At 45.4% G+C, this 12,884-nt stretch overlaps 1 protein-coding gene and 1 long non-coding RNA gene across 3 annotated transcripts in view; one reads left to right on the forward strand and one right to left on the reverse strand.

The window, feature by feature from the left end:
* The window catches only part of LOC135382953 (lipase 3-like), an 85,292-nt gene extending 83,111 nt beyond the window's left edge, over nt 1–2,181 (reverse strand). Inside the window, exons 1-3 of the mRNA XM_064612620.1 lie at nt 2,173–2,181; nt 1,830–2,028; nt 1,625–1,745 (exon numbers count right to left, since the gene is read on the reverse strand). Coding sequence (XP_064468690.1) covers nt 1,625–1,745; nt 1,830–2,028; nt 2,173–2,181 — 329 coding nt within the window. The remainder of the gene's footprint in view (nt 1–1,624; nt 1,746–1,829; nt 2,029–2,172) is intronic.
* An 8,937-nt stretch (nt 2,182–11,118) lies between these two features.
* On the forward strand, nt 11,119–11,839 carry LOC135382984 (uncharacterized). Of its 2 annotated transcripts, XR_010419585.1 has the most exons (4): nt 11,119–11,340; nt 11,409–11,457; nt 11,516–11,542; nt 11,637–11,839. It is a non-coding gene; the product is annotated as an uncharacterized LOC135382984 (long non-coding RNA). The 2 variants fall into 2 exon arrangements; XR_010419584.1 differs by having other exon boundaries at nt 11,516–11,839.
* The last annotated feature ends 1,045 nt before the right edge of the window (nt 11,840–12,884 follow it).

A 12,884-nucleotide genomic window follows, 5' to 3' on the forward strand; every position in this document is an offset into this window, starting at 1 on the left:
TAGCTTTTATCGCACGTTAAAGAACCCTCAGGTGGGCAAAAGCGATCCACAGGCCAACACCTGTGGCGTCGCTCATGATCTCAGTTGTCTCGCGACGTAAACCCCCTATTACTATTATTATTTTGGTCGTTCCTGTGCCGAAGAATGGAAGCCTGTTTTTATTGTAACTCCTATACATGTGTCAGAATTTACAACCAGTAGACTGTGGCTATTTATGATAACATGCCCCCTCTCCCCCCACAATTAAATAGTTGTTTTCTCTCACAGACCGCTCTGGTATCATATCAGCGATGATACAGCCTCAGCCGCTCACGCTGTGGGGTGGCCGGTGTGTTGTTATCGCTGTCGTATGAGTGCACTAGTAATGCCCCATGATCACGCTTTAAATATCGCGAACGTTTGATGGCAATCACCAGTGTCACTTGAAACAGTGCCCCAAGCAGCACAATGTACTGAAAGTCGAGTGCAATAGGGGTGGACGGGTAGGTGGAAGGCCTTGAACAGACTCGTGAAACTAAAGAACATTGATAAGACACATACCGTCCACGCCTATTGCACTCGACTTTCAGTACACTGTGCTGCTTGGATGTATTTTCCGGCAGCGTGGTAGTCTGTGATAACCAGCGATCCTCGGCTGAGTGAGTACAGTATCGCACGGCGCTGCAAATAGTCTTGCTGTGGGTACAAGGTGAAAGACGCCATAGAAGCCACCGCTGACTACGCGTGCGACTGAAATGGCCGCACACTATGTCAGATGATGAAGGAACGAATAACCGAAAGACACGGGACACGAAGACAAGCACAAGAGCACTGAGAACTCTTGTGCTTGTCTTCGTGTCCCGTGTCTAGCGGTTATTCGTTCCTTCATCATCATGCACCAGTTAGTCTGCGCCCTATCTCTTTTATCTACGTCAGATGATTGTGATCGTGAGTTATCGTGAGTCAAAATGCCGAGCTCTGGTCAAACGCAGCTGAACCAGTCCTGCTCAGGTACCTGTAGACGCAGCTGTAGAGTATGTACCACCCGCCCATACACCATGTTGCAAGCCCACTGGTCGAGACTGCGCGGGCGCTCCGATTGGTCGACAATGTTTAGTCGACAATGTACGCACAATGCACCCACGTATCAGACCTTTGAGTCAGTGCTTTGTGTCAAATAAATGTTTCTTTTATCCAAAAAGCGCTTTAGTTATTTTGAATACCGAATGATGGCGGCAAGCCTGAGATCCAGTAGAAGTCGATGGTATCCAGGACCGGCCAAAAGGCAGCCAAATGTTGAGGCTCCTGGTTGGTCGACTGGTTATGTTTTTCTACCATGTTGCAATTTCATTGGTCGCATACCCAGTGTTGCGTGAATTATCTCAAACTATGGGCTCTATGGGGAGTGGTTGGAGCCTGGCTGCACTGCATGGCACTGCCGATGTGCCCTCTCCTTTCCTCCCTACTCACCGCGCATGCGAGCCGCGCAGTGGCTACAGACAGATCGCGCCGCGATCCTTCCCTAGCGAGGACTCTAACCCATTAAAAATGTGAAATCATGGGTTTGGTGCCCAAAGACTCGTTACACTAATCTGAAATAGTTGGCTGAATCTATCAGTGAAAGATTATCTACATCACCACTCACGTGAAATCCCAGAACTCTGGGCTCTTCTGGAACGTTTCGTTGACGTGTCGCTTCCCGTACAAGGTGGATCCTCGATAATTTCCTATCCACACGTCGTAACATCTATCAGCCAGATAGAAACCTGTTGAAATTCACGCTATCAGGATGAGGCTAATAAGTTGTTTTATCATTGTTATCCAGCACTCTCACGGTAATAGATTCATACCTCCGCATTGGTCTTTGAAGTCAAGAACAAAAGAAGTGGAATCTCCATACAGTCCAGTCAGAAAGAAGACCACAGGTTTCTTCGTCACATTGCAGGCTGTTTTTCCACGCGGTATACGATGAATCTGTACTATGTACCCATCCTCTGTTGTTACGTCGTGCCTCTCAAAGCCGTAACCTTTTCCTTTTATAAACGTTTCCTGCGTGTGAACGTGCAGGTTTTAGGTGTCAGCGCTGACAACTGAGTAACATGAAATATTAATATAATTAGTGGTTTTAGGTCGAGAGACAACTTGAATAACAAATGATCAGCCCACCAAGGTCCCGTGGCCTCATGAACTTACATTGTTCATCGTTAACGTTTCGGAAAACATTTGACTTCAACTATACTGCAAGTGGAACAGCTCTCCTGGTTTTCGAGAGAATCTGATGCAGCCGGTTACGCAGTCACAGGTACCTTTTTTTCATTTGCCTTCGGTATTCTTTTACTGAATGCACATCGCTTGGTGATACCGCATAATCACTCACAGTCACCGTTGTATATTGCAGCATTTAAAATGCTCTTTATTTAAAATCTTCCTGGTAGCCCAGGCACCGCGTTTTCTACTTTTTTGTAGCAGCGGCGTAGCGGTCCCGCTACGGTATAAATTACTAGCGGGGAAAGTGTTTCCGGTTCAAATTTAGATGACGGCGTACTCAGTGGACGAAAAAAAAAAAAAGAAGCAACAAGAAAACTCTTTAAATGCATTTTTCAGCGAATCCTCAATGAGTTTTCGTGAGTCGGAATACGTAGGAGTTTAAGCTCTGCATTCATTGGCTGCTGCTTGGAGGTCACGTCTGCAAACGCGGCTGCAAAACTGCCGTGAAGGTGTGCAGGCCTTGAGACGTCACATCATGTTCGCGACGATACCACGCTGGTGCAAGCAACTGTCGGAAGAGGAACTTCTGCCGGGAACGTTGCCGGAACTTCTCCGGTTCAAACATTTCCCATCAAATCCGCACACTAATCGTTCGCCGGGGAGGGGGATCGCCATATAAGTACCCTGCTTTTCGTATTTAGGGAGAGGGCAGTGTTATGTTTGTAACACGATGTGGCCAAGCATTGTGATGTGTCCAGCATCCAGGTAGCAAAACAAGCGCGAAGCGCAGCGACAACGACGTGCAAGGGAGACGTCCAGGCAACACGAAGCGCGTTTGTGAAAAATGCCGCAAGCTAAGTGGGCGAGATTGTCCCATGCAGATGAAAAGCAGCACCATTTGCACCTCGTTTACGTCGCTCTCTCCAGAGCCACAGCCATGGGGGGGTGGGGGGTGGGGGGACTGTTTCTAACCTAAGCCGACGGTAACTATTCTACCGCACTGTACCCCAACAAAGTTCTACCACGATACCTAGTGCAGTGACTGGTTCTCGAATGGCTGCTTGACGAAGCCCCCAGACTTCTTTCCTTTCTCTCTTTTTTTCTTAATAAACATATCCCCCCCCCCGAGACTTCTAGTGAGAGACATATCAAGTGGTAAATTATAAAGTTTGACGGCATCTTTACTTTGTGCCGTACGTTCTACAGAAAGGTGGTTGCACATAATGATTGTACGTACAGAAACCGCTATACAAATCCCTGGAACGTGGACGGATACTGAGATGGCCTTTTTCTTATTCGTATGACGTAATACGGGGTGCGCGTATCTTCTCTCTACGTGCGAGATTCACAATAGACCCCTTTTTTTCTCGTGTTAAATGCATCACATCGCCCGTCATTCGCCACGAGCTCCCGCGAAATCGCGACGGTCGTTTGAAATCCCCGCTAATCAGTGCTAGACTCACATGCCCTCACGTGACCTTTGGAGCGCACTATCGAAAATAGCGGTACCGCTTGCTATGTGAGAGTTCAACATTAGGGTTCAAGGTTCTATAACCGTTTCTATTCTCATGACGCCACTGACATACCATTCTACTTTCCAGGGTCGCACCCCATGTGTCGGTAAAGTTTAATTCATTTCGTGAGGGTAAGCGCGAGAATATAACAATTACTCTGGAAACGCAAATGAAAAAGTAAATATCCACGTTCGCAACCAAACAAAATAATAAGCAGTATTCAGACAAAGTTCTATATGCAAGGTGCTATTCAAAACTTACTATTTCCGCACATCTGTCAGGGTCTTCTTGTCCCTCTGGACTAAGAGAGATCCGCTCCAGCGTGGATATAAGGTGCCCAATATTATCTACTTGCACAATAGCCCCTGTCGGGAACCGACTAACCAAATATGCTAAAAGCACCAAGACCAGCATTGGTAAAGTGCTGCGCGCTTTGTAGTTTCTGCACTGCATGTGTGGAGTGGCTTATCGCCGACTAAAAAGCAACTGAACCCAGCTGCTCGGACGTGAACGAAATGGTGTCACGCTGGTGCCAGGTAAATGCGCGTGATGTCAATGTGACCTGACAACAATGTCAAACCATGTGATGTCAATGTGACCTCACAACATCTCTTTCTTTTTATTTAAAACTTGGTGAACTGAGTAACGGCTTGGCAGTCACCCTCCCAAGACCCCCAAGAAAGACCAGGTTTCAGGTTTTATCAGGAGGCAGATTTCTATGAAGACTGTGCGTTTTCAGTTCGGAAGCATGTTTGGGTTTTTGAAAGGTCCCACAGAGATGGCTACAACCGAAAAACACTCCATGGCACTTCATTTTGTAATGACCTGTTCAAGTCAGGAAAGTCAGCAGAAGTAAAAGGCTTTTGTGAGACGCACACACACATACACACAGTAATTTTGGGCAGTCTTAATTCTGGTAGGAAGAAAGAAGGGATCCAGAACTACCAACAGGGTTGGTAGTTCTGGATTACCGAACATACTATTGTTTCCGGTTCGGGTTCCGGTAACTGAAAATCTCGGCTTTTCGTTTCCGTTTCTGCTTTCATTTCTGGACGATTTTCAATAGTGGTTTCTGTTTCCGTTTCCTTTTAAGAATTCCGTTTCCGTTTCCGAGGTAATTTTGGTACTGGTTTCAGTTTCTCACCCGGAACTCGAGCTGTCTGGTTTTGGCTTTTCCATGTCAGATATTCTAGCTACATAATGGATGCAAAAGGACGGCCACACCAAGTGGGCTCAACACCAAAGAAAGTCCCGAAAATAAACGAATGAATGAATGAATCAATTATGACTGGAAGAATAGTGTGGATATATATAATTTTCATATTAACACGAAAACACTGAGGGAAACGTCCTGCGAATTTGGTTTCCGTTAAAGTTACCACTCTTGAATTTCGTTTCCGTTTCGGTTTCTGGCAGTGGTAACTAAAACAATTTCGTTTCCGTTTCCATTTTCGTTTCTTGCTGAATTCCTGTAATTACCGTTTCTAGTTTCCGTTTCCGGTAGCCAACCCGCACTATTAACGGCTATTACCACTATTTTTACTACTATTATTATGTTATTACAGTTGTTATTCCTACTTAAGGAGAGACTCCGGGATAGTCTGGAACTATTATATTGGCTCTGCAAATAAGTTGGATACATTCTACCGAAATGAGAAATAACGAGTTGGGTTAGCAGTCGGAGACTCGTTAGTTGCCAAAAAAGCTGGGAAGTTCAAAACGAAACCAGAACTTCTGAAGGTCCCCTCTCCTGCCTCCTGTACCACGCGTGACGTCACCAGTAGTCTCGTGTGGGCCACCGACTGTATTGGGGACACGCGCTTTTAAACTTCTTGGTGCCAGATGGATGAACAGTCATCTGCTTCCTCGATTTCGTTCTACAATATTCCTCAGAACTAAACCCCTACAGAACGCCGTACACATGGAGGAAGGAAACACAGGAGCGGCCCTTCCAATTTTTTGCCATTGGGACGGGCGTGCCAGTTTCGCACTGCATGCTGGGACGCTCTTGTCTACCATGTGACCGCTCAGGTGACCCCAAGAGCATGCGCAGGCCAGCTCCCAAAGCAGACGACGGGAGTCGCGGTTGTCTTGCAGTTCAGATATCTGCATTGTGATGAACGCCGCGCGTCCATCTTTATTTGTGTGTGTTCGGAGATTTACTCTTGGTTTACCCTTTTACTACAAGACCGGCAAGGTTCTGCAGGACAACCACGCAGGACTAGAAACATCATTCGCGGTAGCGATGTTTGTGTGACGACGTGGCAGCGTGTTGTGTGTTGCCGAAGTGGTAAAGCATGCCAGTAATCAAATTTGTACAACGATGGAGGAAAGCAATTGAGTCTGCAGCTGTAGCACAGCGCCAGCTTGCAAAGGAAGGGTTCAAGATGACTCTCTCACAGACAGGGGTACGCCGGAACAGCCGATCAAGTACGGGCTTACAGGAAACGTTATTCCCGTGGCAGAGTTGCTTTCTGTTGAACGACAGCCGCAACCGCGGTTCGAACACGTTAACAAAACGTTGTTCCGCAGTGGTGATCGCATTTTAAGAGTAAATGACTTTGGAAAAGCGTAGAAGCACGAAAAGCAGCGACAGCAACAAAGCGCTGCCAAATCGAAACTTTAGAGAGGATCACGTGGTGGACAGGAAGTAATGGCGGTTTTGACAGCAGCGACCGCCAGAGGGGTCCCACGGAAATCTGCTCGAAACGGCCGCTCCTGTGTTTCCTTCCTCCATGGCCGTACACGAGGAATACCTTGAGGTGAAGCCCAGTGTTGCTGGACTGCTTTTCCATGGAGGAGCTCTAACCATTCAAAGTCAAGTATGCCTTGTCTGATTATCTGTGTCACTTGATGGTGCAAAATTGTAATCACTGAAATATCATACGGTACGGATTGATGTCGCACTGTTACCTCAACACGTCTGTGGTGCGGAGTCTCCGTTTAAAGGGTCATGGAAGGACTCGAAAGAAAATTGTTACGAGAAGTAGAAATTTTTAGTAGCTGGGGCATATGTAGTCAGAGTAGACGGAGCATACCGCTCGTTAGTGTGTCATTCGTGTATCGTACGTGTATCGTACGCTGTCGTATTGCCAACTGTACAAGCGGAATCTTGCCCACATCACATTTATTTGTGTGTATTGTCATCGAGCAGGAGCATTTATCTATTACGCTGTCGCCCTTGCGTACGTTAGGGATCACGTGGTATCTCTGCGCAATGCGCAAAGCTCTGTCTATGTTCAAGACGACGTTCCTGTAAGCCTGGTTGGTTTAGAGTAACGTCGTCTGCTATTTTTCACTCTGAACCTCGCCGCAGCGGTGGAATAAGTTTATTTTTGCCTTTTCTTTGATTTCTCAGATACAGTAAACGAACATTCGTCTACAGACACCGTTCAAGGTTAGGCCATGACATTGTGAAGGCCATCCTCATTGAACCCCCCGAGCAAAGTTAACCAAAAATCGGTCAACCTGTCCCCGCTCGACCTCGCTTTACCCTCCCGCGACCTTCCGAGGTAGCTGGATTATGAAAATAAGCTTCAGGTGCCAGTTGAACGCTGTTCTGTCCATGTCTGTGTTTTGTATGGTGTTCGTTATCGTGGTGACTGTTTCTTGTTCTCTTGTTGGCGGCAATAAGTATAAACACAGTGCAGCACTAAGCACTGCTTCGGTTCACGCTTCAAAGTGATCGCCGCGTCGCTATGATCACCCATTTGCCCGTCACTCCGAGTAGCAACTTTTCTAGCCATACAGTTAATGTCTCATTCATCCGGAGGAGTGTCCTTGGCGATACGTTGTCAGATACAATCCAGTGAAATCTATCGCAATATGCCGTCGCCGGTACGTCGCGGCATCAGGCGTTGAACACCCATTGGCTGGGTTACACACCAACATAGCCTAGCAGTGTCATAAAACCACCACAATTTATGGTGAACGTACCAATCATAGATCTAAACGAGAATTAGCCGATGCTACAAACGTGGACGACACAAACACGCAAGTTTGAGTCCATCCGTGCCCGGCGCCTTTTGTTTTGTCACCACGTAGTAACCGACAACGCCGGTTAAGTTTGCGCCCGCTGGCTTTAGTTCGCTAACAGGACTTGGACACATATCGAAAACCCGTGAATTTGAGTGGTTAAATAATGATGTTATGTTTTTAAGCACGTCATATCATCTTACGAAGCCAGCATTGTCCCTGCTTTTCCTTGTTTCCAGAACATGAATCCATCCCATCCTAAAGTTGGCAGTACGAGAACGGGGATTTCACGACCGGGAGTATCGAGGTCCTCCCTTATTCATTACTTGACAGGGAGAAAGCAGGGCAAAAGAAAAAAGAAAGAAGGAAATGAAAACCGGGCAGCACTGACCCAGATAGAAGCGCTGTCGCCACTTTCCACTATTATGACATCACCGATGACGTTTTTTTTTCCTTCTCCTCCTCGTTTAACCCCGAAGAACGAGTCGAGCGGGAACGCGCGCGGCGATGTTCAAGTGTCTTTTTTTTTCTACGAAAAATATTGCGTACAGAAGAAAAAAAAAAAGTGTTAACCCTCAAGTTAAGTTACCCGCTTCCACAACGCGTTCGGAACGGAAAATTTTTTTAGATGGCTTTCTGAGCTCCTTTAAGTCCTTTTGCAAGAGCAGCCTATTGGGAAGAAATAAGCCGCAAAATCTCAAATTGGGACTCTGACCTTACCGAGCAGTGTTTGTTAGCTGTTGGGGATGTATAATGTACAGCTTGGGACAAAAGTTTACGAAACATCATCACATTTCTCCATCAGAGTGACACCCTAGCATCGAACAAGAGTGGACACATATACTGAGAGATAGACAGTCACCCGTTCCTTCTTCGATCTCTTGCTGGTAGTTGGCAGGGGACTGCTCCGATGAAGAAAAGCACCAGTGCCGTGAACTGTTGTCTCATGCTGTACACGCGGTTGATTTGTAGTCATACAAATTCTGAACTGCATGCCACTTCTTAGAAAATCGTTGGAAATTGGAAAACGTTATGCCTTAATTGTCGGCTCTGACCATGACCGAGATGGTGGGGGGCCCGGAAGCGTATGTCATGTTATGTCCTACAACCTTTCCAGTCTAGAACGTTGCAGACGAATCAGCAATGCAGGTTGCCCCACGCGTGACTGAACCAATTGAGTTGATGGGCCTTTCTCCTTTGATGTTCTTCTCTGTAAGGACACCCGATCAGTTACAAATATGATAACGCTTTAACCTATATTAATATGATAACGCTTTAAACATCCACCTTTCAATATTTTTGCTCCTGTGCCTTTTGTAAAATGGCTCTTGGCTGCCTTCTGCATTTCTTCACTTTATGCATGAAGATCTGAAATCAGCAATAATAAGCAATGTCCTCCGTAGTAACACAATTCTCATGTGTTTTATTTTTTTGCATGGGAATTCTGAGTAAAAACAGAAGTACAAAATAATAGGAATAATTAAGCACACTTAAATATTACTGATAATTGTCGGAACCACGATATTTCTTACTCATTTGCCGGCTCCGGTGTTGATGGAACAAGCGATACAATTAGATAGTCCGAACACGCCACACGAACTAGTCGTACTCGGTAGTATGGGTGTACCTCACACACCAGACTGCCGGTTTGAACGAATGAGGGGCTCTCTGCCACCAACGTCACAGTAGAGTGGATGTGGTCTGCAGTTGGAGCGCTCCGGCCTGTCACCGCGGCAGCGATTTTCCAAATTAATTGCACTGTGGGGAAACAACTTTGAACAGAAATATTTTGTGGGAATGCTTTTCACATATTGCTTACAAGATGACAGCAGTTTTTGGCCATGTTAGATACCACTTTAATGCTCCTTTAATGTTGGCAAAAATTTCCAGAAGGTGAATGCCGAAAGTCCCACAATTCCCCGTCTAGTACGTCGCCAGTTAGAATTTTTTATCACGTTAGGTGAAGCACCCTCTATAACCACAAATAGCGTTGCGCCTTTGACTTAACAACTGCAACTGTACTGCCGTATCCTCCAGCAGACTACTTGCCTCGCATCATGAAATGAGATGTAGAAACATATCTTTTCACCTTCTTGATACACACAGGAGAAAAGGTGTAATATTATGCACACAAAACCATAGGAAGAAATATGTCGTGGCTGCATGACAAAAGTATGACAGCAAATTTATCTCGATGAACTGAAGTAGCAGGAACGCGGATTTATTTACATTGGAAGGCATGATGCAAATAAGACAGCGGTGGATGAAATGACAAGATAACGATATCCTCGGATAATGTATTGTGAGTCTTTTCTTATCGTTGCCGGCAAGTCATCGACGTAAGGTCACGACGGAAACAGCTGCCGTCCCTCAATGTCGCCATCCCGGTTTCAAATAGCGCGCTGAGTAGAGCGACACTGTGCATTTCTTTATACAGGAGTCTTTTCTCTTTTTTATGAAATGAGGTGGAATCTTATAGTGGAATAACTCCTATAACAAAACACGATGAAATCGAGGTGGGCCTAGCTGAGTAAGTAAAGCACAAAATCTGCATTTTTAAAAGACCCCCAAACCCTTATGAAAATGCATTTTGTCTTTCTGCAGACTTCTTGTGGACTTCTTGTTTCCTGTCTTGACAGTGTGTTGACTTCGACTTCTTGTTGATCAAGTCAACAGGAATTGCTGTTGACATCATGTTGACAGTCTTTTGAAATACCTTATGTGGACCTTGTGTGGACAATGTACATAGGTGTCGTTGTTGACGCTTTGTGGACTTTCTATGCACCTGCGTAAGGAGTATTTATTTCGACCGTTTTATTTTATAGATGTATTTTGTATTATTAATTACTGCATTATCGGCCAGTAATGTCCCAGAGGTCGACCTCTGGGGGTACCGAGCATTTCCTAACGGGGTGGGGGGGTGGCGGTATATATGTATAGAGGCATATTTGTGAATCTATTCATTGGGAGACAGGCTGTATGGGTAATATTAGCAATTTCAGGGTGAGTTAAAAAAAAAAACCTCCCGGGAGGTAGACAGATCAGTGTTACCGTCTTTCCACTAAACAAAGCGGTATTTGAATCTGAACTTATGATCAAATGTAGCTTAAATGACACTTTGCCACATTTTAGCTGCACACTAAAGCTCTAAATACATTTTCGTTGGCTTTGGGAAGGCGCTTCCTCGTATTAGTTATATTTCAGTTTATTATGCAATATATTTCCAACTTATACGACCACATGAGGATCATGCGCATGCGACAAGTTTGCTCCACATTTTGACTCTGCGCCGCCGTGCTTCACCCTCGCCCCTCGCCTCGTCACGAAGGAGTCATCGCTATTAGCATCATCGGAATGTCGTTGGAACCGTTGCAAGACGTTTGAACGGTCTCCGCGCTCGCTCGTCCATTTGTGAACAAAGGAGGCCGTGATTTGGCGTCGTATGGGGTAAGCTGTGTGATCGAAGTGTGTGATTAAGCTTCACTTGTATTCACACCATGACTGTTGGCTTTTGTTGTTTGTTTGGAGCAGCGGCTGCAGTGTTGCGTCCCGTCAGGTAAGTGTACAAGTATCAGTTCGTGGCCGGTGTTGCTTCTGCTAATTTCATTCTCGTTGTTGCAGGCCATGAAAGAAGGAAGAAGGATATGATTTTGCGTCGTAATGGGTAAGCTGTGTGATCGGAGTGTGTGATTAAGCTTCGCATGTATTCACACCATGACTGTTGTGCTGTAGGTTTTTGTTGTTTGTTCGGAGCAGCGGCTGCAGTGTTGCGTCCCGTCAGGTAAGTGTACGCTTCGTGGCTGGTGTTGATTCTCCTAATTTCATTTTCCTTCTTGCAGGCTCTACTTTGTTGAACACTAAGCTGGGTGAACCAACTTTGTTGTTGCTATGACCGTATTACTCAGTTTTACTCACTTGTGTTTGAACGTTACTAATTTGCGATTGCACGCCCTATTTCAGACACATATCTCTCCAGCGCTTCAGAGACGTCGCTGGCGCCGAAATTCTAGCTGTTTCACCGTGGGTCGCCAGAAGAACAGCAGATCATTGACTGTCAATTGTGCGACGCGACACTATGTGGCACGAAGGATGTGTACGTGTGAAATACGTAACTACTGTGTGCGCGGGTTGTTTTGTATGATTTTGTCGACACTGGATACCACTTTCAAGGTATGCATTTTCGGAATAAAGTAGATACATATATAATTTTGCAGTACTTCATTTCGTGTATTTTATGCGTGTTGGGAGTAAGTGAACATATGCACTCTTAAAAATGAACTTCACCGCATAGCATGCTCCTAGCCGACCATCAACTCGAATGATATCGCTATGTGACCTGATTTGTTCAAAACGGTAGGCGCACGGCTTTTTTGTGATACTTACGCTGTTCATAATTGTCACAAAAATGGCGTACACCTCCCGTTTTCAGGCAGATAACGATATTCGAGATGATGATTGGCCAGGAGTGTGCTATGCGGTGAAGTTCATTTCTAAGAGAGTGGAGTCACAGGAAGTCTACAAAAAGTCTTCACATCATACGCGGGATGGTGTTACCAGAATTATGTTGACAGTACACAGAAAGAGAACAAAAAATTCCACAGCTATTCTGTAGCCAAATGTCTACAGAAAGTTGAGGGCCATAAGTCAACAAGAAGTAAACATACGATGTAAACATGAAAGCAACATAAACTCTGAAGAATGTTTGTTTTCCATGTTGACCTTGGTCTGTAGAAAGTAAACAGAAACTAAACACCCATTTTCATAAGGGAATGGTCTTAACTACAGTAGAAGGTCACAAGGCATTTCATCCTGACAGAGTGCAGACTCTGCCGGGAAGGTCTATGTGGTAGCACCCCGATTCGTCCAAATGTTTATTTCGTCCAAGTATTCACAACGTCCAAGTACTCAGCACGTCCGAAAAAAATTGGACATAGTGGGCATTGGACGAACTGAACCAAAGGGGGGGGGGAAACTTGACCAACCCGTCCAAATAACCGTATCGGCCAAACGCTTGTTTCGTCCGAAAAGGGAGGGGGATCTCCGAATGCGAGTGAACAATTGCTTCGTTTACGATTGAAGGTAGGGTTTAAACATTCACACCGAAAGATGCCATGCCATACACCAAGTAAAACGAAAAAGAAATGCTCAGCCTGCTCTGTTTATTTATTTTTCTTTCTTTTTTTTCATTCCAACAACTGACTTATTAGT

This window comes from Ornithodoros turicata, chromosome 2 (genome assembly GCF_037126465.1).
Source record: "Ornithodoros turicata isolate Travis chromosome 2, ASM3712646v1, whole genome shotgun sequence".
Classification (NCBI taxonomy): Eukaryota; Metazoa; Arthropoda; class Arachnida; order Ixodida; family Argasidae; genus Ornithodoros; species Ornithodoros turicata.